The sequence below is a fragment of the Carcharhinus amblyrhynchos genome, chromosome 17 (genome assembly GCF_965287045.1).
Source record: "Carcharhinus amblyrhynchos chromosome 17, sCarAmb.v2.hapA, whole genome shotgun sequence".
NCBI classification, from domain to species: Eukaryota; Metazoa; Chordata; class Chondrichthyes; order Carcharhiniformes; family Carcharhinidae; genus Carcharhinus; species Carcharhinus amblyrhynchos.
In genome coordinates, this window is record NC_137340.1 from 33,492,602 (window position 1) to 33,517,270 (window position 24,669).

Genomic DNA, 24,669 nt, shown 5'->3' on the forward strand with positions numbered 1-24,669 from the left:
ATTATTGTCACATGTATTAGTATACAGTGAAAAGTATTGTTTCTTGTGCGCTATACAGACAAAGCCTACCCTTCGTAGAGAAGGAAAGGAGAGGGTGCAAAATATAGTGTTACAATCATAGCTAGGGTGTAGAGAAAGATCAGCTTAATACAAGGTAGGTCCATTCAAAAGTCTGATGGCAGCAGGGAAGAAGCTGTTCTTGAGTCGGCTGGTACGTGACCTCAGACTTTTGTATCTTTTTCCTGATGGAAGAAGGTGGAAGAGAATGTGTCTGGAATGCGTGGGGTCCTTAATTATGCTGGCTATTTTACCGAGGCAGCGGGAAGTGCAGACGGAGTGAATGGATAGGAGGCTGGTTTATGTGATGGACTGGGCTTTGTTCATGTCTCTTGTGGTCTTGGACAGAGCAGGAGCCATACAAATCTGTAATACAACCAGATAGGATGCTTTCAATGGTGTATCTATAACAGTTGGTGAGAGTTGTAATGAGCATGCCATATTTCCTCAGCTTCCTGAGAAATTAGAGGTGGTACCAGGACAGATTGTTGGTAATCTGAACACCTAGAAACTTGAAGCTCTCGACCATTTGTACTTCATCCTCATTGATATAGGCAGGGGCATGTTCTGTACTACGCTTCCTGAAGTTGCTGGCAATCTCCTTCATTTTACTGACATTGAGAGAGAGATTATTGTTGTTGCACCAGTTCACCAGATTCTCTTTCTCCTTCCTGGACTCTACTTCATCATTGTTTGAGATCCGACCCACTTACGGTGAGTCGATTGAAGGGGGTTTGGGGTTGTGAGGAACCAGAAATGAGAGCATTTCCATCTAAGTGGAAATCCTTAAGTGCGTGGTGAAATTGTGGGCACAGTCCATTTAAAACACTAAAAATGCGCCTTGTTACTAACTACCAGGGTCTTGCAGTACATCTGACTGTCTTACTGATATTTCAGGTGAAATTTAATTTGAAAGGGGCAAAGCAGAATAAAATCTGACTGGGAACTATCCATGTGTCCTGACTACAGAGCGACATTATGGCTGGATTCTCTGGCCCTGCCTAACGTGGGGAAATTGGACTTTTGGTTGGTCCACCAAATCCCCCAAAGTAGGCCTCATCACAGTGGGGCCAGAAAATCCCAGCCTCTGTTAAGGGGGGCTCAGTGGTTAGCACTGCTGCCTCACAGTGCCAAGGACCTGGGTTCAATTCCCAGCTTGGGTCACTGTGCAGAGTTTGCACTTTCTCCCCATGTCTGCATGGGTTTCCTCTGGGTGCTCTGGTTAGGAAGGACTATTACTTACGTGGCGAAAAACTGCAGCAGGCGACGGTGCAGAGGGACCTCGGGGTCCTTGTGCATGAGTTGCAAAAACCCAGCCTGCAGGTGCAGCAGGTGGTCAGGAAGGCGAATGGGATGCTGGCCTTCATAGCGAGGGGGATTGAATATAAAAGTAGGGAGGTCTTGCTGTGGCTGTATAGGGCATTGGTGAGGCTGCAGCTGGAGTACTGTGTGCAGTTTTGGTCGCCGTACTTACGCAAGGATATTTTGGCCTTGGAGGGAGTGCAGAGAAGGTTTACTAGGCTGATACCGGAGTTGAGGGGGTTGAGCTATGAGGAGAGGCTGAATAAACTAGGCTTGTACTAGTTAGAGTTTAGAAGAATGAGGGGAGATCTCATTGAGATGTACAAGATGATGAATGGGATGGATAGGATAGAGGTGGAGAGACTCTTCCTGCTCAGAAAGGACAGTAGGACTAGGGGGCACAGCCTCAAGATAAAGGGGGGGGCGGTTTAGAACGGAGTTGAGGAGGAACTTCTTCACTCAAAGGGTGGTGAATCTCTGGAATTCTCTGCCCGTTGAAGTGGTGGAGGCTGCCTCACTAAATATTTTTAAGATGCGGGTTGATGGGTTTTTGATAAGCGAGGGGATTAAGGGTTATGGGGAAAGGGCGGGAATGTGGAACTGAGCCACGACAGATCAGCCATGATCTTATTGAATGGCTGGGCAGGCTCGAAGGGCTAGATGGCCTACTCCTGCTCCTATTTCTTATGTTCTTATGTTCTTTTCCTTACACAGTCCAAAGATGTGTAGGTTCGGTGGATTGGCATGTTAAATTGCCCCTTAGTGTCCCAAAATGTGCAGATTAAGTGGACTGGCCATGCTAAATTGCCCCTTAGTGTCGGGGGAACCAGCAGGGTAAATACATGGGGTTAAGGAGATTGTTCTCAGTGCAGACTTGATAGACTGAACGGCCTTCTTGTGCACAGTAGGGATTCTATGATTTTATGTTTAATATCAAATGTCTCCAGTAAAAATATTTGGAAGAAGAAAATAATGCTTTGATTATTGAGTCTTGTCTTCATATGAGAAAATGGGAAAATGGGAAAATCATGTAATTATGTTGTTCAGTGTACGTCTACTCAGAGCATAGGATGAAAATAGTTGGATTTTACTCACCATTTAATATATCAAGCATTATCCAGTAAGCATTCTCCTACCTTGTATACATCATAAGACTTTATAATGTCATCAAATAGACTGTACAGATCATTGAGCATGTCTACCACTTGCAGCGGGGTGCTGGTGGAGCACAGCTTTGTGAAGCCAACTATATCGGAGAAGAAGATAGTAACACATTCAAAAAATTCTGGCTCCACTGGATTTCCTTGCATGAGCTGTTCGGCAATGAACCTGTTGATAATGAGAATGGCAGCTGTTAGTCAGCAAGCAACTGCTTTACAATTTAAAGAAGGTTCCTAAATCTCTGAAAACTTGATGGAAGTTCATTGACTTGGAATGTTGAATGGGCCCTAAACTCCTGAATTCCTGTATTTCCCTCCCTGAACCTTTCTGCCATTCCCCCTTTCTCTCCTCCTTAGAGCCTACCTCTTTGACTAAGCTTTGCTCTAACATCTGCTTATCCGGCTCAGTGTTAAATTTTGTCTGGCAATGCTCCTGTGAAATCTGTTTGAATATTTTACTACATTAAAGGTGCTAACAAAATGTAATTCTTTTCTCTTTCCATTTTTAGACACTCTGATTCTTTTGTTGTGCCATTGTTAGCAACTGTTGGCAACATGTCAAGCAAAAAAATTAAAATCTAATTGGGGAAACGCAGATCTAACTAATTCTGAGCATCATTAGCTATAGCCTGTTTCAGCAAAACCTTGGCCCATCATGTCAGGGTTCAATCTGAATTCATCAAATAAATCAGTAAAAGTGAATGTACTTGTGTGTTCCAGAAAGATTATGATTGTGCAGAATCTTCTTGTACATATTCATCTCCATTCTGTTTATAATTAGAGTTGTGTTTTCATAGAATCCCAACAGTGCAGAAGAAGACCATTTGGCCCATCGAGCCTGCACCAACAACAATCCCATCTAGACCCTATTCCCGTTGTCCCATGTATTTACTCTGCTAATCCCTCTGACGCTAAGGGGCAATTTAGTATGGTCAATCAACCTAACTTGTACACCTTTGGAGAGTGGAAGGAAACTGAACCACCCAAAGGAAACCCACGCAGACATGGGGAGAATGTGCAAACTTCAGTACTACTTTTAAAATACTACAGATAAGAGTAGCATGTAATGAGGAGAATATTTCTAAATAGAGCTTCTCAAATATCAAAGCTCCAGGAGACAGTACCTTGGCAACAAGTTGGACAGGAGCTGATCTGTCTTCCCCTTCTCCACCATGAGTTGGTTTGTCCTTTCTGCAACCACTTCTTCCAGATGAGTGGCATATTTTTCCAGTTTACCTACCATGTTGTCTAGAATGCTCACTTCGCTGTAAAAATAAAGATAATATTTAACTAGAACAACAGCAGTCCTAAAATGCACTCAACTTCATAATTTATTCTTGCCTCTTACAGGAACTGGAATCTAACCAGTAATGATCACAGTCGTTTAGACACACATGAGCAAATGTTGAATATTAATTGATGAGAAGCTTTCATTAAACTGCCAACCAGTAAAGCAACTGAAGGATGCAAGTACGGCCTTACAGTCTTTTAGCCTCTGCTCAGCTGAACACACAAAATGCAGTAAGACAAATCCCAGTAAAATACTCTAGCTGCTGGAAAACGGAAGTACTGTAAAAGCACAAAATTCTGGAAACACTCAGAAAGTCAGGCCACCTCCCTGGAGAGAGGATGGTTCTGATGAAAGAACTTGAAGTATCTGCCAGTATGTTTGGGGCCTTCCACAGTGCGTGTCACAGGGACCGAGGGGACATTTGACCTTCATAATAATATTATAAATACGTATATGAGTTGTCTTTGCTTTATGGTTAAGTTTGTTTTATGATTTTGGTTCAAACCAGCCTCAACAAATTCTTGGTTTATTTAGAAGACGCATCTATGGGGAGAGAGGGGGCCAATGGTGTGCTGTTTTGACAGTTGCATTGTGCATTTTGTCTATTTGAGACTATCGTACACACATGTACCAGCAGAGGGGGTCTGTTAGAAAGAGAAACTAGAGGATCCATATTTAACAGCTTGTGTGGTTCTAATTCTAAATGTCTGTGGTAGAAGGTATTACTGCTTCTGCCCCAAGAACATCCCAACTGCCTTTCGTTTAAACTCAAACTGCCGCATGTTTATTGGCTTTATCATTAACTTCCAGTTATTGTTTTAAACAGTATGTTGCTTGCACAGTTCTCTCATAACACAACAGCACCATTAACAAAACATCCTTCTTTAGGCATATAACCAGAACAATCTGAAAGAAGGACGCCCGACTGTGAATTCTTTTGCAAAAAAGTTATTGAGAACTCTTATCTAATTGTCATACAATGTTACTTCCTAAGAAGAGTGAAAAGCCCATCAGCGCTAGACTGTTCAAACTCACCCTTCTGGACTTGCCCTTCGCAGTGTTTGTTTGATTGACTGAAAACTTGGTCGTCTGTCTGGACACTCATCCCAGCAGGCTTTCAGCAGGGTACTGATCTGTTCATTGCATTTTTCAGCTAACAGCGTAGGTCTTAGCAGTGTCATGGGGTTTATGATTTGATTAATAACTTCTGAATAAAATAAAATGCATTCTGAAAAAATATTGTAGTTACGGCTGCTTTTTAAAACGCAAAACATACACAGTTGACAAATTCCTCAGTGGAATCAACATTTCTAATCTTCTCTATCAGGATGGAACATTGGACCAGAAACAGGCCATTCAGCCCCTCGAGCCTGTAACACTATTTAATGATCTATATCTTAACTTCAGTTGTCTGCCTTGGTTCCATCTCTCTTATTAGCATTTCCTAACAAATATGTATCAATCTCAAGTTTTGAAACTTCCAATTGAAACAACCTCAACATTGTTGGTGGGATGGGGCAGGGGTAGAGTTCTACACTTCCTCTACTCTTTGGGTGAAGATATTTCCCCTTTCACAGTTTTTAATATGTTAGAAAAGCCCAATCCATCCAATGCACGAATTCTGCTATCATATTCTCTAATAGCTCTCTCACATTCTTAGACAATGTTATAAGATTCTACTTACCTTCTCATCGAGTGCTGGGGGTATGGTGAGTAGCGGGGCTAAAAACAATCATTCCTAATATGCCTCAAGGGTTCTGTGCATGTGCAAACTGAGGATCGAGTGGCATATGTGCAATCCAGCATTTGGTAGTTTGTCAGGCTGAGGACAGGCCCAGTGCAACCATGCAAAAAAAATGGTGCAACAACTGTGTCTTGTGGCCCAGGACCTGAATGTTATGAATCATTAAACAGCCCCCAGCCAGGGGACAGGGAAAGAGGATGGGGAAGGGGGTGGGGAGGAGGTCCTAAAGGGAGTCCTAGGCAGAGGATAAGGGGAGGTCCCAGTTAAAAAGAAAGAAGAGATGAAAAAGAGGCTCCAAGCAGAAACAAAGCTGCAGTTGGCCGACTGTAAAGGGGGAGGGCTCAGGAGGCAGCAGCAGGAGTTCCCACATGCTGTAGCCATGACACATCACCTGCCCTGCCAACTTTAATGTGCTTTAATTAATTACTTAATTGTAACATTTAAGAAAACAGAATTAAATCAGACAGACCACCCCACATCAACCTAGCTACCTTAAGTGACAATGGCAAACTCAGCCATTACAGCTGGGAGCTTATGCTAAAATTGGGAGAGCAACAGTCTAACAGAGTCATACTCCCGGAATCATACCTTCCAGGTAATGCCCCAGGCACCATTATCACCATCACTGGGTATTATCACCGGCGCTTCAGACCCTGCAGAGGTGACGGCAGCACAGTGGTATACAGTCCAGAGGGTGTTGCCCTGGGAATCCTCAGCACTGATTCTGGATCCCACAAAGTCTCATGTATCAAGTCAAAGATGGACAAGGAAACATCTTGCTATTACCATGTCATGCCACTTCTCAACTGATGAATCAGTACTCCTTCATGTCAAACATCACTTGGAGGAAGCACCGAGGGTAGCAAGAGCACAATGGCACTTCAATGTTCATTAGCAAGAGTGGCTCAGTAGCACCACCACAGACTGAGCTGGCAAGGTCCTAAGGAACAGAACTGCTACACTGCAGCAGATAGCGAGGGAACCAACAAAGATAACAACATGCTTGACCTCATCCTCAACTGCTACAGATGTATCCATAACGCTATTAGTAAGAATGACTACCACACAGTCATTGTGGAGACAAAGTCCTTTCTTTACATTGAGGATACCCTCCATTGTGTAGTGTGGTACTATCACCGTGCTAATTGGGAAAGATTTCAAACAGATCTAACAACTCAAAACTGGGCATCCATGAGGCGCTGTAGCCAATCAACAGAATTGTACTCAACCATAGTCTAAAATCTCATGGAATATATCATATCCATGACTCTACCACCAAGCCAGGGGATCTACCCTGGTTCAATGAAAAGTGCAGAACGGCATGCAGGAGTAGCACCAGACATAGTTAAAAATTAAGTGTTAATCTAGTAAAACTACAACACAGGAAAACTTGCTAGCCAAACAGCTTAAACAACAAGAAACAGACATAGTTAAGCAATTCCACAACCAACAGGTCAGATCTAAGCTTTCCAGTCCTGCAGCATTTGGCTGTGAATGGTGGTGGACAACTAAACAACTCACTGGAGGAGGAAGTTCCACAAATATCCCCATCCTCAATGATGGAGGAGCCCAGCACATCAATGCAAAAGATAAGGCTGAAGAATTCGCAACAATCTTCAGCCAGAAGTCTCAAGTGGATGATTTATCTCGGCCTCCTCTAGAGATCCCCAGCATTACAAATGCTAATTGCCAGCCAATTCGATTCATTCCACATAGACAGGATTCTCCAATCTCATCCATGGCAGGATTCGTTGTGAGTGTGAATGGAGAATTTGGTGTTCCAGCCAAAACTCCGTCCATTAGCAGTGGCACTGGAAAATCCCAGCCACAATCGTGGACAGAAGATTTCAGCCTTGTGATATCAAGAATTGGCACTGGATACTACAAAGGTTGTGGACGCTGACAATATTCTGACAATAGTACTGAAGATCTGTACTCTGAATCTTCCATGCCTGAAGCCAAGCTGTCCACTACAGCAACAACACAGGCATCTACCCAGCTATGTGAAAAATTGCCCAGATATATTCTGTACACAAATAATAGGACAAATTCTACCTGACCAATAACATCCATCATCTCGATCAACAGTAAAATAATGGAAGGGATCATCAATGGTGCTCCCAAGCAGTGCTTGCTTTGTAACACCCTGCTCAGTGATGCTCAGCTTGGTTTCCGCTAGGGTCAATCAGCTCCTGACCTCATTTCAGTCTTGGTTCAAACATGTACAAAAGAGCTGAATTCCAGTGTTGAGATGAAAGTGACTCCTTGATAGCCAATTTGAAATGGAATTATAGTAACCAGATTCAACCAATTAGCTGATCAAATACTCAGCCCTCTTAATCCTTTTCCTAATGAAGAAAATTCATTTCTGTCAGTTTGTCTACCACCTAGAAGAACAAGGGCAGCAGAGACATGGGAACGGCACTATCTGAAAGTTCTCGTCCAAGGCACTCAACATCCTGACTTGGAAATGTATCACTGTTCCTTCACTGTCACTGGTTCAAAATCATGAAACTCTCTCTCTCTAACAGCACTGTGGATGTACCTACGTCACATGGACTACAGTGGTTCAAGAAGGCGGCTCACCACCCCCTTCTCAAGGGCAACTAGAAATGAACAATAAATACTGGCCCAGGCAGTGACTCCCACACCCCAGAAAGCGAATTTTAAAATGGTTTTTATTTTCCTTTTTCATATATTTTATTAACTTTGCCACCCATTTTATAAACTATTTTAAATCTTAGGATTGGGACAGACTTTAACAACTTAGTAGATACTCATCAAAAAGCTAGCTCCTTTCCTTTGTACTGGGTGAGAAAGGTAGGAAAAGCAAAAGGAAAGGAACAAGCTCTTTCCCTGCTCATCAAACTCCCAGGTATGCACTCAGTGCCAAGGCTGCACTTGTTCACCTCAGCTGCACAAAAGAACCCTGGAATTTATAGGGTCCTGAAATGAAGCTATAGAAACCAGATTCACCAGTTAGCTAATCAAGTCTTCAGCCCTCTCATCCCTCTACCTACCCTATCTAAGGCGGGAAAAAAGGAACTTTGTCTACTTACACAATATTTTCCAAATACAGTTTCCCACCCTACAACCCCTCACCTGCATTCACTCTTCTCCTGTAGTCATCTGGGGCAATATGGTACTGTGAAGTGTGTAAATTGTCTGTGGCATAATAGCATAAGAAAAGATGGAATGAGAAATGGCCATTTGTCTTCAAGCCAATTAATCACATAGCATATATAAACACTCTATCACAGGCTCTACCCAATCCATTTAATTTGCTGCAGAAAGGTTCAGATTATAAAACTCCCACCCTTTGTGCCACCAAGGTTATCTTAGCCAAAGCTTCAGAATAGCTGCCTCTTTTTATATCCTACATTGTATAGCTTTGAACAGTCTTTCTCAGTACTTTTTCTAATAAAGAAAGTTTGTTTCTGCCAGTTTGTCTTAAAAATCTATCATTCAATTATTCTTTCTGCTCCTTTTTGGACCTGCTCTATATGTACATATGTAAAGGTTGCCTATCCAAAATTTCACATGACATTCCAGCACTGTCCTTATCGATAATCTCTACAGATTTACAAGAACTTGTTCATCCATGAGATGGACCCCTAATAACACTATGGATGTACTAAACCTCAGGGACTGACCATAAGACATAGGAGCAGAAATAGGCCACTCAGCCCATCGAGTCTGCTCCGCCATTCAATCATGGCTGATATTTTTCTCATACTCATTCTCCTGCCTTTTCCTCAGAACCCCTGATCCCCTCATTAATCAAAAATCTATCTATCTCTGTCTTAAATACATTCAATGATTGCAGCGGTTCAAGAAGGCAGCTCGCTGTCACCTTCTGAAGGGTTACTAGGGATGGGCAATTAATGCTGGCCTAGCCAGCAACAGCCACATCGTGTAAATTAAAAAAATTACGCTAAACACGTCATTCACATTTTCGACATTCACTTCATATGGTGCAGACTCAATGGGCTGAATGGCCTTTTCCTGTACTCTACGACTCTGATTATGATTTTCCATTAAGTAATCCCTTCAAAATTGATGTGAATAGTAGGAAACTCAGAATGAATTCTGTGGTTCCTGTGCCTATACCAAAGTGGTGGGGGATTGCGACATGGGGCATTAAATTCGACACCGTCGTGCCTGTTTTTTCTCAATGCTGTGAGTGTTGCTTTGACCTGGGAATCCACAGCATGCACACATACCTCTGATATATGCCACATCCACTGTGATTTTGATGAAATAATTCTGAAGGAGTATCCACTGGGAGAATTAAGAGTTGGCAGATTATGTTGCTAATGAGTGTGTGTAATACTGATTTGACATCAGTGCTGCCAATTTGGAACTCAATTTTCCAAGTAAAACATCTCTTAAACACCCACAGCCGTACATGTGTTCAGTTGCAGAAAAGCATCTCTCCCTCTGTTGTATCAACTGTTTTCAGCTTAGTTGCTAATCTTCGCTTGTTGTTGCTGTGATTGTAAAGTGTTTGCTGGTTCTTTGAGTTGTTTAAATTCACAGAGGTTTACAGAGGGTGGTAGGATTCTTCACAATTGACTTACTCCCATACTTTGGTGCAGTAGTCTGCATCCCCATGGCTATAACAAGACCAGGAGAATGTGCAGAGGAAACACAAGCTGCTGAAAGAGGGAGGAGGAAGGGGCAGAGATGAAATAGATGGTACAGAGCTCTCAGCCAGCTGAGAGGATCTCCATTCCAAAAGAGAGCTCCATATATTTCCTTGTCTCCACAGAGGAAACTGCCATGAGCTGTACCTCCATGAGGGTACAGGGTATCATTGACTGTACACACATCACTTTGCAGGTGCCAAAGCAAGTTCTGAAATGTACTACATACTACAACCACTCCCCCAATGTCCAACTGGGTGTGTGATGATATGCAATGCACTATTAAGGAGATAATATCAGGATATTTAAAAAATGTAGAGTTAACATGGTTTTGTGAAAGGAAAATTGTGTTTAACTAATTTATTTGAGTTTTTTGAGGAAGTGATGTAGATAAATGGGCGGCATGGTGGCACAATGGTTAGCACTGCTGCTTGACAGTGCCAGGGACCTGGGTTCAATTCCTAGCTTGGGTCACTGTCTGTGCAGAGTCTGCACATTCTCCCCATGTTTCCATGGGTTTCCTCTGGGTGCTCCGGTTATCTCCCACAGTCCAAAAGATGTGCTGGTTAGGTGCATTGGCCATTCTAAATTCTCCCTCAGTACATCCAAGCTGGTGCCGGAGTATGAAGATTAACAGATTTTCATGGTAACATCATTGCAGTGTTAATGTAAACCTACTTGTGACACTAATAAAATAAAACTTTAAATAAAATAAATGAACTTAAAGGGGAATCTGTAGATGTTGAGTTTTTGGATTTCAAACAGGTATTTGATAAGATGCCACATCAAAGCTAACGACACAAGATAAGAGAAAATGGAATATGTGGAACATATCAGCATGGATTAAGAATTGTTTTAAATTCGCTCATGGGACATGGGTGCCGCTGGCTGGCCAACATTTATTGTCCATCCCAAGTTGCCCTTGAGAAGGTTGTGGTGAGCTGTCTTCTTGAATTGCTGCAGTCCATGGGCTGTGGGTTGACTCACAATGTCGTTAGGGAGGGAATTGCAGGAATTTGGCCCAGCAGCTGCAAAAAAAAGCAATATATTTCCAAGTCAGGGTGATGAGTGGCTTAGTGGGGATCTTGAGTTGGTGGTGCTCTCATGTATTTGCTGCTCTTGTCCTTTGAGATGGAAGTGGTCATGGGTTTGGAAGATGTTGTCTAAGGACCTTTGATGAATTGCTGCATTGCAGCTTGTAGATAGTCCACATTGCAGCTACTGAGCGTTGGCAGTGGAGGGAATGGATGTTTGTAGATGTGATGCCAATCAAGCGGGCTGCTTTGTCCTGGATGGTGTCAAGCTTCTTGCATGTTGTTGGAGCTGCTTAGCTAACAGAAAACAGAGGTAGGGATAACTTAGTCTTTTACAGGTTGATAACCTGTAACTGTGGAGTCCACAGGAACCAGTGCAAAAAAAGAACTGTTTTGCAATCTATATCAATGATTTAGATGAAGGGACCAAAAGCTAAATTTGTTGATGATACTGATAGTCAGGAAAGTAAGTTGCCAAGAGGAAGTAAACATAAGAACATAAGAACATAAGAAATAGGAGCAGGAGTAGGCCATTTAGCCCTTCGAGCCTGCCCCGCCATTCAATAAGATCATGGCTGATCTGTCGTGGCTCAGTTCCACATTCCCGCCCTCTCCCCATAACCCTTAATCCCCTCGCTTATCAAAAACCCATCAACCCCATCTCCAAAAGGCAATAGATGGGTTAAATGAATGACTAAAAATTTGACAGATTGAGTATAAAGTGGGAAAGTATGAACTGGTCCACTTTGACAGGAAGAATAGAAAAGCAGTGTACTATTTGAATGGAGAGAGATTGCAGAACTTGGTAACAGTGAGAGATCGGAGCGTCCTGGTACAGGAATCATGAAATGCTAGTAAGAAGATACACCAAGTGATTAGGAAGACAAATGGAATGTTGTTTTGTATTGCAAGGGGAACGGAATATAAAAGTAGGGAAGTTTTTCTGCAGCTGTACAGGGCCTTGATAAGATCACTTATAGAATACTTTGTACAGTTTTGGTCTCCTTATTCAGAAAATGTATAATTGTGTAAAAGCAGTTCAGAGAAGGTTCACTTGATTCATTCCTGGGATGCAAGGCTTATCTTAAGAAGAAAAGTTGAACGGGTTGGGCCTATAGCCATTGGAGTTGAGGAATGAAGGATGACTATATTGAAACATATAAAGATCTGTCGTCAAAGGATGGATATGGAGAAGTTGTTTCCCCTTGTGGGAGCGACTAGCACTAGGGGACACAGTTTGAAAGTAGTTTCCCCTTATAAGGTGATTAGAATGGTTTTTCTTTGAGAAGATGGTTAGAGTGTGGAATTCTCTTTCTTTGAAAGCAGCGAAGGCTGGGTCATTGAATCATTCAAGCCTGAGTTAGATAGATTTTTGATCGGTAAGGAGGTCAAGGGTTAGGAAAGAGTTGTTGAGACCACAGCGAGATCAGACATGATTTTATTGAATGGCAGAGGAGGGTCAAAGGGACGAATGGCCAACTCCTGGTTCCAAGTCCTGTGTTCCAATTAATCCCCCATATGCTGGCAGCAATCATGACGTCTTCATTCAATGCCAGTCTTCTCTATCCTCTGCACTTGAACCACCACAGCCAGACAGAAGGTGGCTGCAGTGCGATCATGGTTCTTGACTTTGACATGTTATCTTACATGGGCAGGACGCAAATGATGAAAGCTATACTGCCAAGTTCAATTGAACAGACAATTGAGTGCTTAAACAATGTTTCTGTTGGTTTGCGCACTCTGGGGGAGCCCTGCAGTACTTGGCAGAGTGCCTATCAAGATAAATGGTGCAAAACCTCACCAAAGTTACCGGCTATACAATGACAAGCTGAGCAAGAGGAGGAACAGTATGAGATGGAGCAGGAAAAGGAGGATAGAAGAGAAATTATACCAGTTGATAGAAATGACTGCTTTACCTTCTGGGCTCAACTGATAATCATGGAAGGGTCCCATATCCCCATGATACAGCAACTCTCTTATAATAATGGCAAAGCTATACACATCTCCTTTCTGTGTTCCGTTCAATGGATATTCACTAAGTCGCAACAGTTCTGGGGCAGTCCAGTACAGCTCTGCAGGAAGATAAATTGAATACATGTGGAGAACGGATAGTAAATTCCTCAAGGCAAGCTTTCTCTTAACCACCCTTTAACAGTGATTGAATGTACCTTCATAGTTCACCTCTCCCCCGATAATCACTTTTCTTTTGGTTCCATATCGAAACTCCCACAGGCCAAATCCTGATATCTTCACTTGCATCCGACTGTCTACCAGGCAGGTTTTAGGTTGTAAATTCCCATGAGACTCCAGTGGACTGCCATGTAAAAATATCATTCCCTATATCAAAGTTTTAAAAATCATTAGCTTCAGCACTGAGCTTTGCTCTGAGATAGTTAATCACAACAGTTTTGTTTAATTATGACCAGTGACATTGAATCTAAGGAAACCTGAGGCAAGGTCAAAGATTGAAGCCACAATTATCAAAATACTGGTTAGAAATCATAAAAACTTAGAGCAAAGAAGGAGACCATTCAGCCCATCGTGCCTGAGCTTGCTATGAAAGGAACAGCTGTGCTTAGTCCCACATTCCTGCTTTTTGTTTGTTCCTCACCTATCCAACTCCCTTTTAAAATTATTTATGGATTCAGCTTCCACCTCCTTACAGGAGTTTCAGTTCCTGAGTGAGTGACAAAAGATTTTCCTCATTCTCGCCCTCAATCTTTTGCCTGGGGTTTTGCATCTATGATCTCTTGTTGCTGAACCCACTTGTCAGAGAGGATGCTTTTCTTCTCGCTACTCTATCAACCATCTTGAAAAGGTCATCATCGCAGTTCCAGGCAAAAATATCCAAACTTTTCTAACCCCTCATCGTAATTGATGTCCCCCATCTCTGGTAAACTCCCTCTGTTCCCTTTATAAAGCCTTTAAGTTTATTTATTAGTAGACTTACATTAACACTACAATGATGTTATGGTGAAGTCACCACACTCTGGCATCTGTTTGGGTACACTGAGGGAGAATTTACCATGGCTAGGCTCGGGGAGAATATGCAGACTCCGCACAGACAATGAACCAAGCTAGGAATCGATCACGGGTCCCTGGCACTGGGAGGCAGCAGTGCTAACCACTGTGCCACTTACCTCTTTCCTGACAAGTGGTTGCCAGAATTGTCACTAATACTCCAGCTGAGGGCTAATCAATGATTTGCTCTTATTATTTCATGGGAACTGGCACATCACTGGCATGGCCAGCATTTGTTGCTTAGCCTTAGTTGTCCTTGGGAAGGTGGTGGTGATTTATAAAGCTCCAGTAAGATCTCATTGCTCTTGTATTCAATTTATAATTGATAAACACAAATAGCCTAAGGAACAATTAATATGGTGGCAGAGTACCCCAAATTGTCTTCATCTTTCATTAACCTCCATAAAATACTGGGAATGTACAATAGAAGATTTATTAAATCTGGAATGGGCTAGATGCCAGAATCTATGTACATTTGTCTCTAGAAATTGTAATCTTTTTATCACACGTGTGATTTCAATTGTATTTTGATATTTCATTCTTGAGCAGCAGTGGCATGTGGAGCATTAAAAGTGAAATATCATGTTACAAAATTCAGATAAATTGCAGAGCTTAGGGACAGAATCAGAATATTTTTATTCCTGGGTCATTTTTTGGATAAAAAGGAAAAGTAAAAAGCTGAATGCTGGAAATCACAAACAAAAACCTAAATGTCACTGAAAAAAAAGACATGCTGTCAAAACTTTTCATCTTGTACTCATCTGGACAGATACAAGAATGCCAAATTTCAAAGGGAATAACAATTACATTGCATCAAAAAAGAGGTACTGATTGAATCATAGAATTCCTACAGAGCAGAAAAAGGCCATTTGGCCTAATGAGTCTACACCAAACACAATCCCATCCTGGCTCTATTCCTGTAACCCTACATATTTACCTGGCTAATCCCTGACACTAGGGTCAATTCTGCATGGCCAATCAACCTAACCCACATATCTTAAAATTGCGGGAGGAAAGTTGGCAAGTTGGCCAGGAATCACAGAATTCCTGCAGTGTAGAAGAAGCCATTCAGTCCATCGAGTCTGCACTGAGCCTCTGACAAACTATCTTACCATGGCCCCATCCCCCACCCTATCCCCGTAACCCTGCGCATTTACAATGGCTAATCCATCTAACCTACGCATCTTGAGACATTAAGGGGCAATTTAGCATAGTCAATCCACCTAACCTGCACAAACACCAGGGCCTGGGCCTCAGCATTTCCCTCTGTGGCTGGATCCTGAACTTCCTAACTCACAGACCACAATCAGTAAGCATAGGCAACAACACCTCCTCCGATCATCCTCCACACCGGTGCCCCACAAGACTGTGTTCTTAGCTGCCAACTAGACTCCTTATACACCTCTTACTGTGTAGCCAAATTCCCCTCCAATTCAATTTTCAAATTTGCTGATGACACTACCATAGTGGGTCGGATCTTAAACAATGACTGCACAGGAATGAGATAGAGAATCTGGTGAACTGGTACGGCAACAATAATCTCTCCCTCAATGTCAACAAAACAAAGGAGATTGTCATCAACTTCAGGAATTGTAAAGGAGAACATGCCCCTGTCTATATTAATGGGGACGAAGTAGAAAGGGATGATAGCTTCAAGATTTTAGTGCCAGGTCACCAACAACCCATCCTGATCCCCCATGCCGACATTATAGTTAAGAAAGCCCACCAACGCCTTATGTTCTCAGGAGACGAAGGAAATTTGGCACGACTCTCACCTCGGGTCAGTAGTTTTAGCTGGGGGAAGGGTAATTATGAGGCTATTAGGAGAGAATTAGGAAGCATAGGTTGGACTAGGAGATTACAGGGACTGGGAACGTCCGAAATGTGGAGTTTTTTCAAGGAGCAGCTACTGCGAGTCCGTGATAGGTATGTCCCTGTCAGGCAAGGAGGAATTGGTAGGGCTAGGGAACCGTGGTGCACTAAAAAAGTTGATTCGTTGGTTAAAAAGAAAAAGGAGGCTTATGTTCGGATGAGGCTTGAGGGCTCAGGTAGTGCATTAGAAAGCTTTAGATTGGCTAGGAGGGAGTTGAAGAGTGAGTTAAGAGGGGCTAAAAGAGGACATGAGAAGACTTTGGCTAATAGGATTAAGGAGAATCCTAAGGCGTTCTATAGGTATGTCAAGAACAGAAGGTTGGTTAGGGCAAGATTAGGGTCAGTTACAGACAGTAGAGGGAAGTTGTGTGTGGAACCGGAAGAGATTGGAGAGGCATTGAACCAATATTTCTCTTCGGTGTTCACACAGGGAGACATGAATATAGCTGAGGAGGACACTGGGTTGCAGGGGTGTAAAATAGACAGTATTGCAGTTGATAAGGGGGATGTGCTGGATATTCTAGAGGGTTTGAAAATAGATAAGTCCCCTGGTCCGGATGGGATTTACCCTAGGATTCTCTGGGAGGCAAGAGAGGTGAATGCAGAGCCTCTGGCTCTGATCTTCAGGTTGTCTTGGTCTCTGGTATAGTACCGGAAGATTGGAGGATAGCGAATGTTGTCCCATTGTTTAAGAAGGGGAACAGAGACTTCCCCAGGAATTATAGACTGGTGAGTCTTACTTCTGTTGTGGGCAAGGTTTTAGAAAAAATTATTAGGGATAGGATTTATAGTTATTTGGAGAGTAATGAATTGATTGGAGATAGTCAGCATGGTTTTGTAGCTGGTAGGTCGTGCCTTACTAACCTTATTGAGTTTTTTGAGAAAGTGACCAAAGAGGTGGATGGGGGTAAGGCAGTTGACGTGGTATATATGGATTTTAGTAAGGCGTTTGATAAGGTTCACCATGGTAGGCTTCTGCAGAAAATGCAGATGTATGGGATTGAGGGTAGTCTAGGAAATTGGATCAGGAATTGGCTAGCAGATAGGAGACAGAGGGTGGTGGTTGATGGTAAATATTCGTCATGGAGTTCAGTTACGAGTGGTATGCCTCAGGGATCTGTTTTGGGGCCACTGCTGTTTGTAATTTTTATAAATGATCTGGATGAGGGTATAGTTGGGTGGATTAGTAAATTTGCTGATGACACCAAAGTCGGAGGTGTGGTAGATTGTGAGGAAGGGTGTCATAGTTTGCAGGGAGACTTAGACAGGTTGCAGAGCTGGGCCGAGAGGTGGCGGATGGAGTTTAATGCGGAGAAGTGTGAGGTAATTCACTTTGGTAGGAATAACAGATGTGTCGAGTATAGGGCTAATGGGAGGACTTTGGATAGTGTGGATGAACAGAGGGATCTAGGTGTATGTGTACATAGATCCCTGAAAGTTGGGAATCAAGTAGATAAGGTTGTTAAGAAGGCATACGGTGTCTTGGCGTTTATTGGTAGGGGGATTGAATTTAGGAGTCGCAGCGTCATGTTGCAACTGTACACAACTCTGGTGCGGCCGCACTTGGAGTACTGTGTGCAGTTCTGGTCCCCACATTACAGGAAGGATGTGGAGGCTTTGGAGAGGGTGCAGAGGAGGTTTACCAGGATGTTGCCTGGTATGGAGGGGAGGTCCTATGAGGAGAGACTGAGGGATTTGGGGTTGTTTTCGCTGGAAAGAAGGAGGCTAAGAGGGGATCTTATTGAAACATATAAGATGATTAGAGGTTTAGATAGGGTGGATAGTGATAGCCTTTTTCCTCGGATGGAGAAAGCTAGCACGAGGGGGCATGGCTTTAAATTAAGGGGTGGTAGTTATAGGACGGATGTCAGGGGTAGGTTCTTTACCCAGAGGGTGGTGAGGGATTGGAATGCCCTGCCTGCTGCTGTTGTAAATGTGCCTAATTTGGGGGCGTTTAAGAGATCCGTGGATAGGTTTATGGACGAAAAGGGATTGGTTTAGATTAGTGGGTCATTGTTTTTTAACTGGTCGGCGCAACATCGTGGGCCGAAGGGCCTGTTCTGCGCTGTTATGTTCTATGTTCTATGTTCTAACATTTACAGATGCACTATAGAAACATTCTCTCTGGCTGTATCAAAACTTGGTATGGTTCCTGCTCAGCTTAAGATTGCAAGGAAGTACAAAAAGTCATGAATGTAGCCCAATCCATCATGCAAACCAGCCTCCCATCTATTGACTCTGTCTACACTTCCCGCTGCCTTGGCAAAGCAGCCAGCATTATTAAGGACCCCACGCACCCTGGACATTCCCTCTTCCACCTTCTTCTGTCGGGAAAAAGATACAAAAATCTGAGGTCACGTACCAACCGACTCAAGAACAGCTTCTTCCCTACTGCTGTCAGACTTTTGAATGGACTTAGTTTGCATTAAATTGATCTTTCTCTACACCCTAGCTATAAATGTAACATTAATTCTGCACTCTCTCATTTCCTTCTCTATGAACAGCATGCTTTGTCTGCATGGTGCGCAAGAAACAATAATTTTCATTGTCTGCATGTGACAATAATAAATCAAATCAAATCTTTGAACTGTGGGAGGAAATCCACACAGACCTGGGGAAAATGTGCAAACTCCACATAAACAGTCCCCCGAGGCCAGAATTGAACCTGGGTCCCTGGTGCTGTGAGGCAGCAGTGCTAACCGCTGTGGCACCATGCCGCCCCGCCCACTGAAGTGTGGGGTGTAACATCTTGAGAGGTGCCATCAATGCTCTAAGGAAACCTTTCAAATGATATGCCCCCCCTCCTTCCTTCCTGCCTTTTTTCAACTAGGCATCATGAACAGTCTGCCCACTCCCACCCATGCCTTAATATCTCGGTCATTTGGCTTGGTAACAAGCTCAATTGTCCTTTAATTATTTATTTAAACATGGTGGACAGGCTGCCGTTTTTAACACCTTCTCTCCCAGTTTATTATGGGGGGAGTGGCATGGGGGTGGGAAGGGGGCTAACATTCAGCCGATTAACCAAGAAAGTTGCATTTTCAGACGTACATTGTTTTTAATGAGAATATCAGGCCGTTTTTAAATTCAATTCCACTCACAAATGGATTTTGTAATTAACATGTACTTTATTACATTCAACATATAAAACCTGACTTACATTTACTATATCGTAAGCAAGTGAGAGCTTGAAAGTCCAATCAAGTTCAAGATCTGTGTTTTTCAAGATATCCTGGTGAGAGAAAATGGAATAGCTATATTAGGAACATATCTACTGACAGCCGATAAATGTGCGCTAACTTTTTCATTCACCTTTGTGAATGGAGGAAAATAACGCTAAATATTGGAAGCTTAGCTGCAGCTGTGATTGGACAAGTGGCTTTGCAAATGCTTGATCACACACACACACACATACATACAAACATACACACAAACGCGCACACACACACACACACACACACACACCTGGATACTGTAACTAGCAGCATCTATAGCAAAAAACAAAGAAAGGTACAGCACAGAAACAGGCTCTTCGGTCCTCCAAGCCTGTGCCAAGCATGATGCCCGAATTAAACAAAATAAAAGCCTTCTGCCTTTACTTGGTCTGTATCCCTCTATTCCCTCCCTATTTATGTACCCATCCAGATGCCTCTTAAAGTTGCTAATATGCTTGTTTCCACTACCTCCTCTGGCAGCACATTCCAGGCATCCACCACTCTGCATGTAAACCTTCCCCCATACGTCTCCCTTTAACATTCCCCCCCTCATCTTGAACCTATGACCCCTTGTAATTGACCCTTTCACCCTGGGAAAAAGCCTCTGACTATCCACCCTGTCTCTGCCTCTCATAATTTTGTAGACCTCTATCAGATATCCCCTCAACCTCCGTCTTTTCAGGGAAAACAATCCTATTTATTCAATCTCTCCTTATAGCCAACACCCTCGAGACCAAGCAATATCCTGGTGAACCTTCTTTGCACTCTCTCCAAAGCTTCCACCTTCTGATAGCATGGTGACCAGAACTGCGTGCAATACTCCAAATGAAGTCTAACCAAGGTTTTATATAGCTGCAACATGATTTCCCAACTCTTGTACTCAATGCCCTGGCTGATGAAGGCAAGCATGCCATATACCTTCTTAATCATCTTGGCCACCTGTGTTGCCACTTTAGGGAACAGTGGACCCGCATGCCCAGATCCCTCTGTATGTTAATGTTCCGAAGGATTCTGCCATTTACAGTATAATTCATACCTAAATTTGATCCTCCAAAACGCATCACCTCACATTTGTCTGGATTAAACTCCATCTGCCATTTTTCTGCCGAAGTCACCAATCTATCTACATCCTGTTATATTCTCTGACATTCCTTATCGCTATCAGCAACTACACCAACCTTCGTGTCATCCTCAAACTTACTAATCAGACCAGCCACATTTTTCTCCAAATCATTTATATATTCTACAAACAACAGAGATCCCAGCAATGATCCCTGAGGAATGTCAGTAGGTATAGATCTCCATTCTGAAAAACACCCTTCCACCGCTACTCTGTGTATCCATTTAGCAAGCCCACGCCAATCCCATGTGATTTTAGTTTTGGTACCAATCTGCCATGTGGGACCTTGTCAAACACCTTACTAAAGTCCACATAAACTACATCCATCTCCCTTCCCTTATCAATTATCTTTGTCACTGCTTCAGAAAGCTGAAACATGTTGGTAAGATATGATCTTCCCCATATAAAACCTTGTTGCCCATCACTAACTAGTCCATTTTCTTCCAAATGTGCATATATCATGTCCTTCAGTATCTTCTCCGTCAGGCTCGCTGGTTTATAATTTCCTGGATTATCCCTGCTTCTTATTTTAAACAAGGGAGCAACATTGGCTATTCTCCAGTCCTCTGGTATCTCACCTATGGTCAAAGAGCGTGTGAAGATATCTATTAAGGCCCCAGCTATTTCTCCCCTTGCCTCCCATAGTAACATGGGATGGATCCCATCCAGCCCTGGGGACTTGACTATCTTAATGCAATTTAGGATACCCAACACTTCCTCCTTCAATATATTCACATTCTCTATGCATTCACACATTTACCCCTGACCTTAACATCTATCATGTCCTTCTCCTTGGTAAATACCGATACAAAATACTTCTTAAGGAACTCACCCATTTCCTGTCGCTGAAAAGTGACTTCCCTCCACTGACCTTGAGTAGGCCTACTCCTTCTCTTGCTATCCTCTTGCTCCTAATGTGTGCGATATGTATATATATATATATATAAAATATATATACATATATATATAAAATGTCTGACTCCTGACCATTTTTGGTTTAAAGCCACATTATTCCACCAACTACGTTGCATAATTTTATATTGCAGTATCTTCAATGCAGTGTAATGTAAACCTATCTGTGACTCTAATAAATAAACTTTAAACTTTACCAGGGAAGAGAATGCCTTAGTGAAATTACTTTGACTACAATCAGATTGGTAAGAGTGGAATCAAGGGAGGGAAATCCCAATGAGTTTGACAGGGAAGAAGACAATGAGGACTGAGTGATGGTAGTGGGGTGGAGGGGGGGCAATGGGGGGGGGGGGGCGGGTGCAATGGTGTGTTGGTGTGTTGTACTGTGGCATTGGCTGCATAGAGATCAAGGTCAACAAGGAGCCATAAATAATGCAGCACAATCACAGAGAATGTTAATTGCTTCTTTGGATAGAGCCATTTCAGTTCTGTGGTTTGTGGTAGTAAATGTGACTGAAGTTGAACGCGACATAGATGCGACAACACAGTCATGCAACATATGGGAGATTAGAGCTGTGGTAGTAATTTGCAAGGACACCTTTATATCTTGTAAAATTACTCTTAGCACATCAGAGGTAGAAGTTCCCAATTTTAATTTCAAACATTATACAAGTTCAAAGTTGTCCCAATGCAGTCTATTTTTTCATACCATGTATTTACAAGCACTCATCACAGTGGATGACTTACTCCACTGTTGTCATACATGGGTTTTTGACCGGGTTGATGATGGCAGTTTGGAAAGGACGAGAGGTCAGCTCACATGGATTGGGAGCCACTCACATGGGAACCAGAATGGATGATCAGCAATCTGGTGGGAAGAGGGTTAAGAGAGAAGGCAGGCAGCACAGGAGAGGGCACAGAAAGTGGAGGAATGTGTGGGTTCAGAGGTAGAACATGGAGGATCCATTGGGAGGAGGTTTGCTTTGGTGAGCAAGGGAAAGGGGAGGAGGCAATAGAAGCAGCTGCATGGATGATCTTACTGTCTGTGAATAGATATTATGTTAATACAGTACATTGATAATAATCAATGACTCCATATCATTTACACATTCTTCAATCAACTTACCTTTAAACTTCCCTTTTTGCAGTATTGTGAAATGATACACTTGTGTGCTGCATCCATACACACACCAAAGAAAGCTACTAGATTTTCATGTCTTAGTTCTCGCATCTGGAACAAACATCAATAGTTCAATTAGACACATCTTGAAATTGAATGTATATTGTTTTCATCGAATGAACATCTGCATCGGCAAACCTGTATGTGGTAATGCTAGGTAATTGTCCCTTTAAAGACAACACAGCAAAAAAGTATCACCTGGCGCGAGGGATCAGTTGGGACTGAATGTGGGTAACCACCCCAGGGAGTGCAGTCCTCTCACAGGCAGAAGACAGATAGGGTCAGCCAAGTGGCTGCTGTACTGCTGTACAGTTTCTCCTACTAATAAATACCTTGATTTGATTTATTATTGTCACATTTATTGCATACAGTGAAAAGTATTGTTTCTTATGCGCTATACAGAGCATACCATTCATAGAGAAGAAAATGAGCGAGTGCAGAATGTAGTGTTACAATCATAGAAAAGAGTTAGAATTAAGTTTAGAAGTATCGAACGAGAGTAAAAAATAGAATTAGAAGGTATGCTGGGTACAGCGTGCAAGAAGTCGCCTCACTCCAGCGCCATCTTATTAAAACTTTTCTGTTTCTAATGACGTCTGTGAAAGTGCATCTTTACATTGTAGCAGTGGAAATCGTGTCTCCAAGCTCAGTATGTACTAAATAAAAATCAATCTGAAAGAAAGAAAATCTAGTTTAAGTTTATTTATTAGTTTCATAAGGAGACTTAAATTAACATTGCAATGAAGTTACTGTGAAATCCCCTAGTCGCCTGTTTGGGTACACTGAGGGAGAATTTAGTATGACCAATGCATCTATCCAGCATGTGTTTCAGGAGGAAACCGGAGGAAACCCACTCAGACATGGAGAGAATGTGCAGACTCCACAGACACTCACCCAAACCAGAAATTGAACCCAAGTCCTTGGTGCTGAGGCAGCAATGCAAACCACTATGCCACCGTGCCGCTCTACATTGGACATTCAGGAATTTTGGCAATATAGGATAAGGGCAGGAATAGCAGAACTGACAGAGACAATCAGTGGCAATCGTACTGAATGGCAGAACAGACTCAATGAGGCATATGACCTATTCATGCTGCTATTTCTTATATTGGTAATCATAACCAGTATTTCTTATTGACTATCCAGTGCATGATAGTATCAATATGTTTTGTTTTAATTCTTAAACAATATTTAGTTTGTGATATTACTAAAGGGGTTATGTTCCAGTTTCTAGTCAACTATGCTTCTGAACACCATTATATGCTGAAGAGTATTTCTGAACTGTGAAAGAAACCTGGCTTACTGTTCTGAGGCATTATCCAGGGATCCCTCCCTACATGATGGTGCATGTCCTTAGTTATCAGGGGAGGACAGGACCAGGCTTGAATAGGCTGTCAGCACTCACTGCTTAGACACATACAAAGAGAACAATCATCAGGGCTGCAGGAACCCGAGGAACTAAAGCCTAGTGAGAGCCAATGTCTTGGGAAGGGAAAGGAAGGAGAGAAAAGGTAGAAGAAAAATTGACAAGAAAGCAAGTTCTAAAACATACAAAGCTATTCGAGCAGAATTTCCCCCCAAAATTTTAAAGGGGCGATCTTACCTTCTTGACCCACTAGTCGATGCAGGGCAAACTGGTAAGATTATGAGCGAGGTGAAAAATCGGGTTTGTGCCTAATTTCTCGCCTCTCGTGATCTTACCGGCCCCGAATATCCAGTGAGTTCAACCTCATGCCCAAAAAGAGCGTGACGCTGATCTCAATATTTAGATTTTTTTTAAGTAGAATTTAAATATAATTAGTGAGCCCAGAATGCTATTGTCCGAGCTCACTTGCCTCAGCGGCCACTCCAGTGAAGGTCCTCACCGGTGAGGATCACCTATGGTCCCCATCAATGGGCAGCTGTCATTATGGCCTTACCAGTAGGAATGGAGGCCAACAAGGACCATCCAAGAGGCTGGGGGCAGGAAGTGCCCTGTGGGCAGTGCCAGTCTGGCACCCTGGCACTGCCCATTGGACACACTGGCAGTGCCGGCTTGGCACCCCCGATCACCACCCCCCAGTGGATCCCTGCCAATTGCCGGCCCCACAACTAGCCCCACCCCCGATGCAGAGC

At 42.8% G+C, this 24,669-nt stretch overlaps 1 protein-coding gene across 1 annotated transcript in view; it reads right to left on the bottom strand.

Annotated features, from left to right (window-relative positions):
- The window catches only part of gucy2g (guanylate cyclase 2g), a 71,062-nt gene that overhangs the window by 8,366 nt on the left and 38,027 nt on the right, over window positions 1-24,669 (bottom strand). Inside the window, exons 11-17 of the mRNA XM_080206039.1 lie at window positions 22,501-22,605; window positions 19,288-19,359; window positions 13,403-13,571; window positions 13,151-13,306; window positions 4,846-5,017; window positions 3,644-3,784; window positions 2,496-2,688 (exon numbers count right to left, since the gene is read on the bottom strand). Of these exons, the coding sequence (XP_080062165.1) occupies window positions 2,496-2,688; window positions 3,644-3,784; window positions 4,846-5,017; window positions 13,151-13,306; window positions 13,403-13,571; window positions 19,288-19,359; window positions 22,501-22,605 (1,008 nt within the window). The remainder of the gene's footprint in view (window positions 1-2,495; window positions 2,689-3,643; window positions 3,785-4,845; window positions 5,018-13,150; window positions 13,307-13,402; window positions 13,572-19,287; window positions 19,360-22,500; window positions 22,606-24,669) is intronic.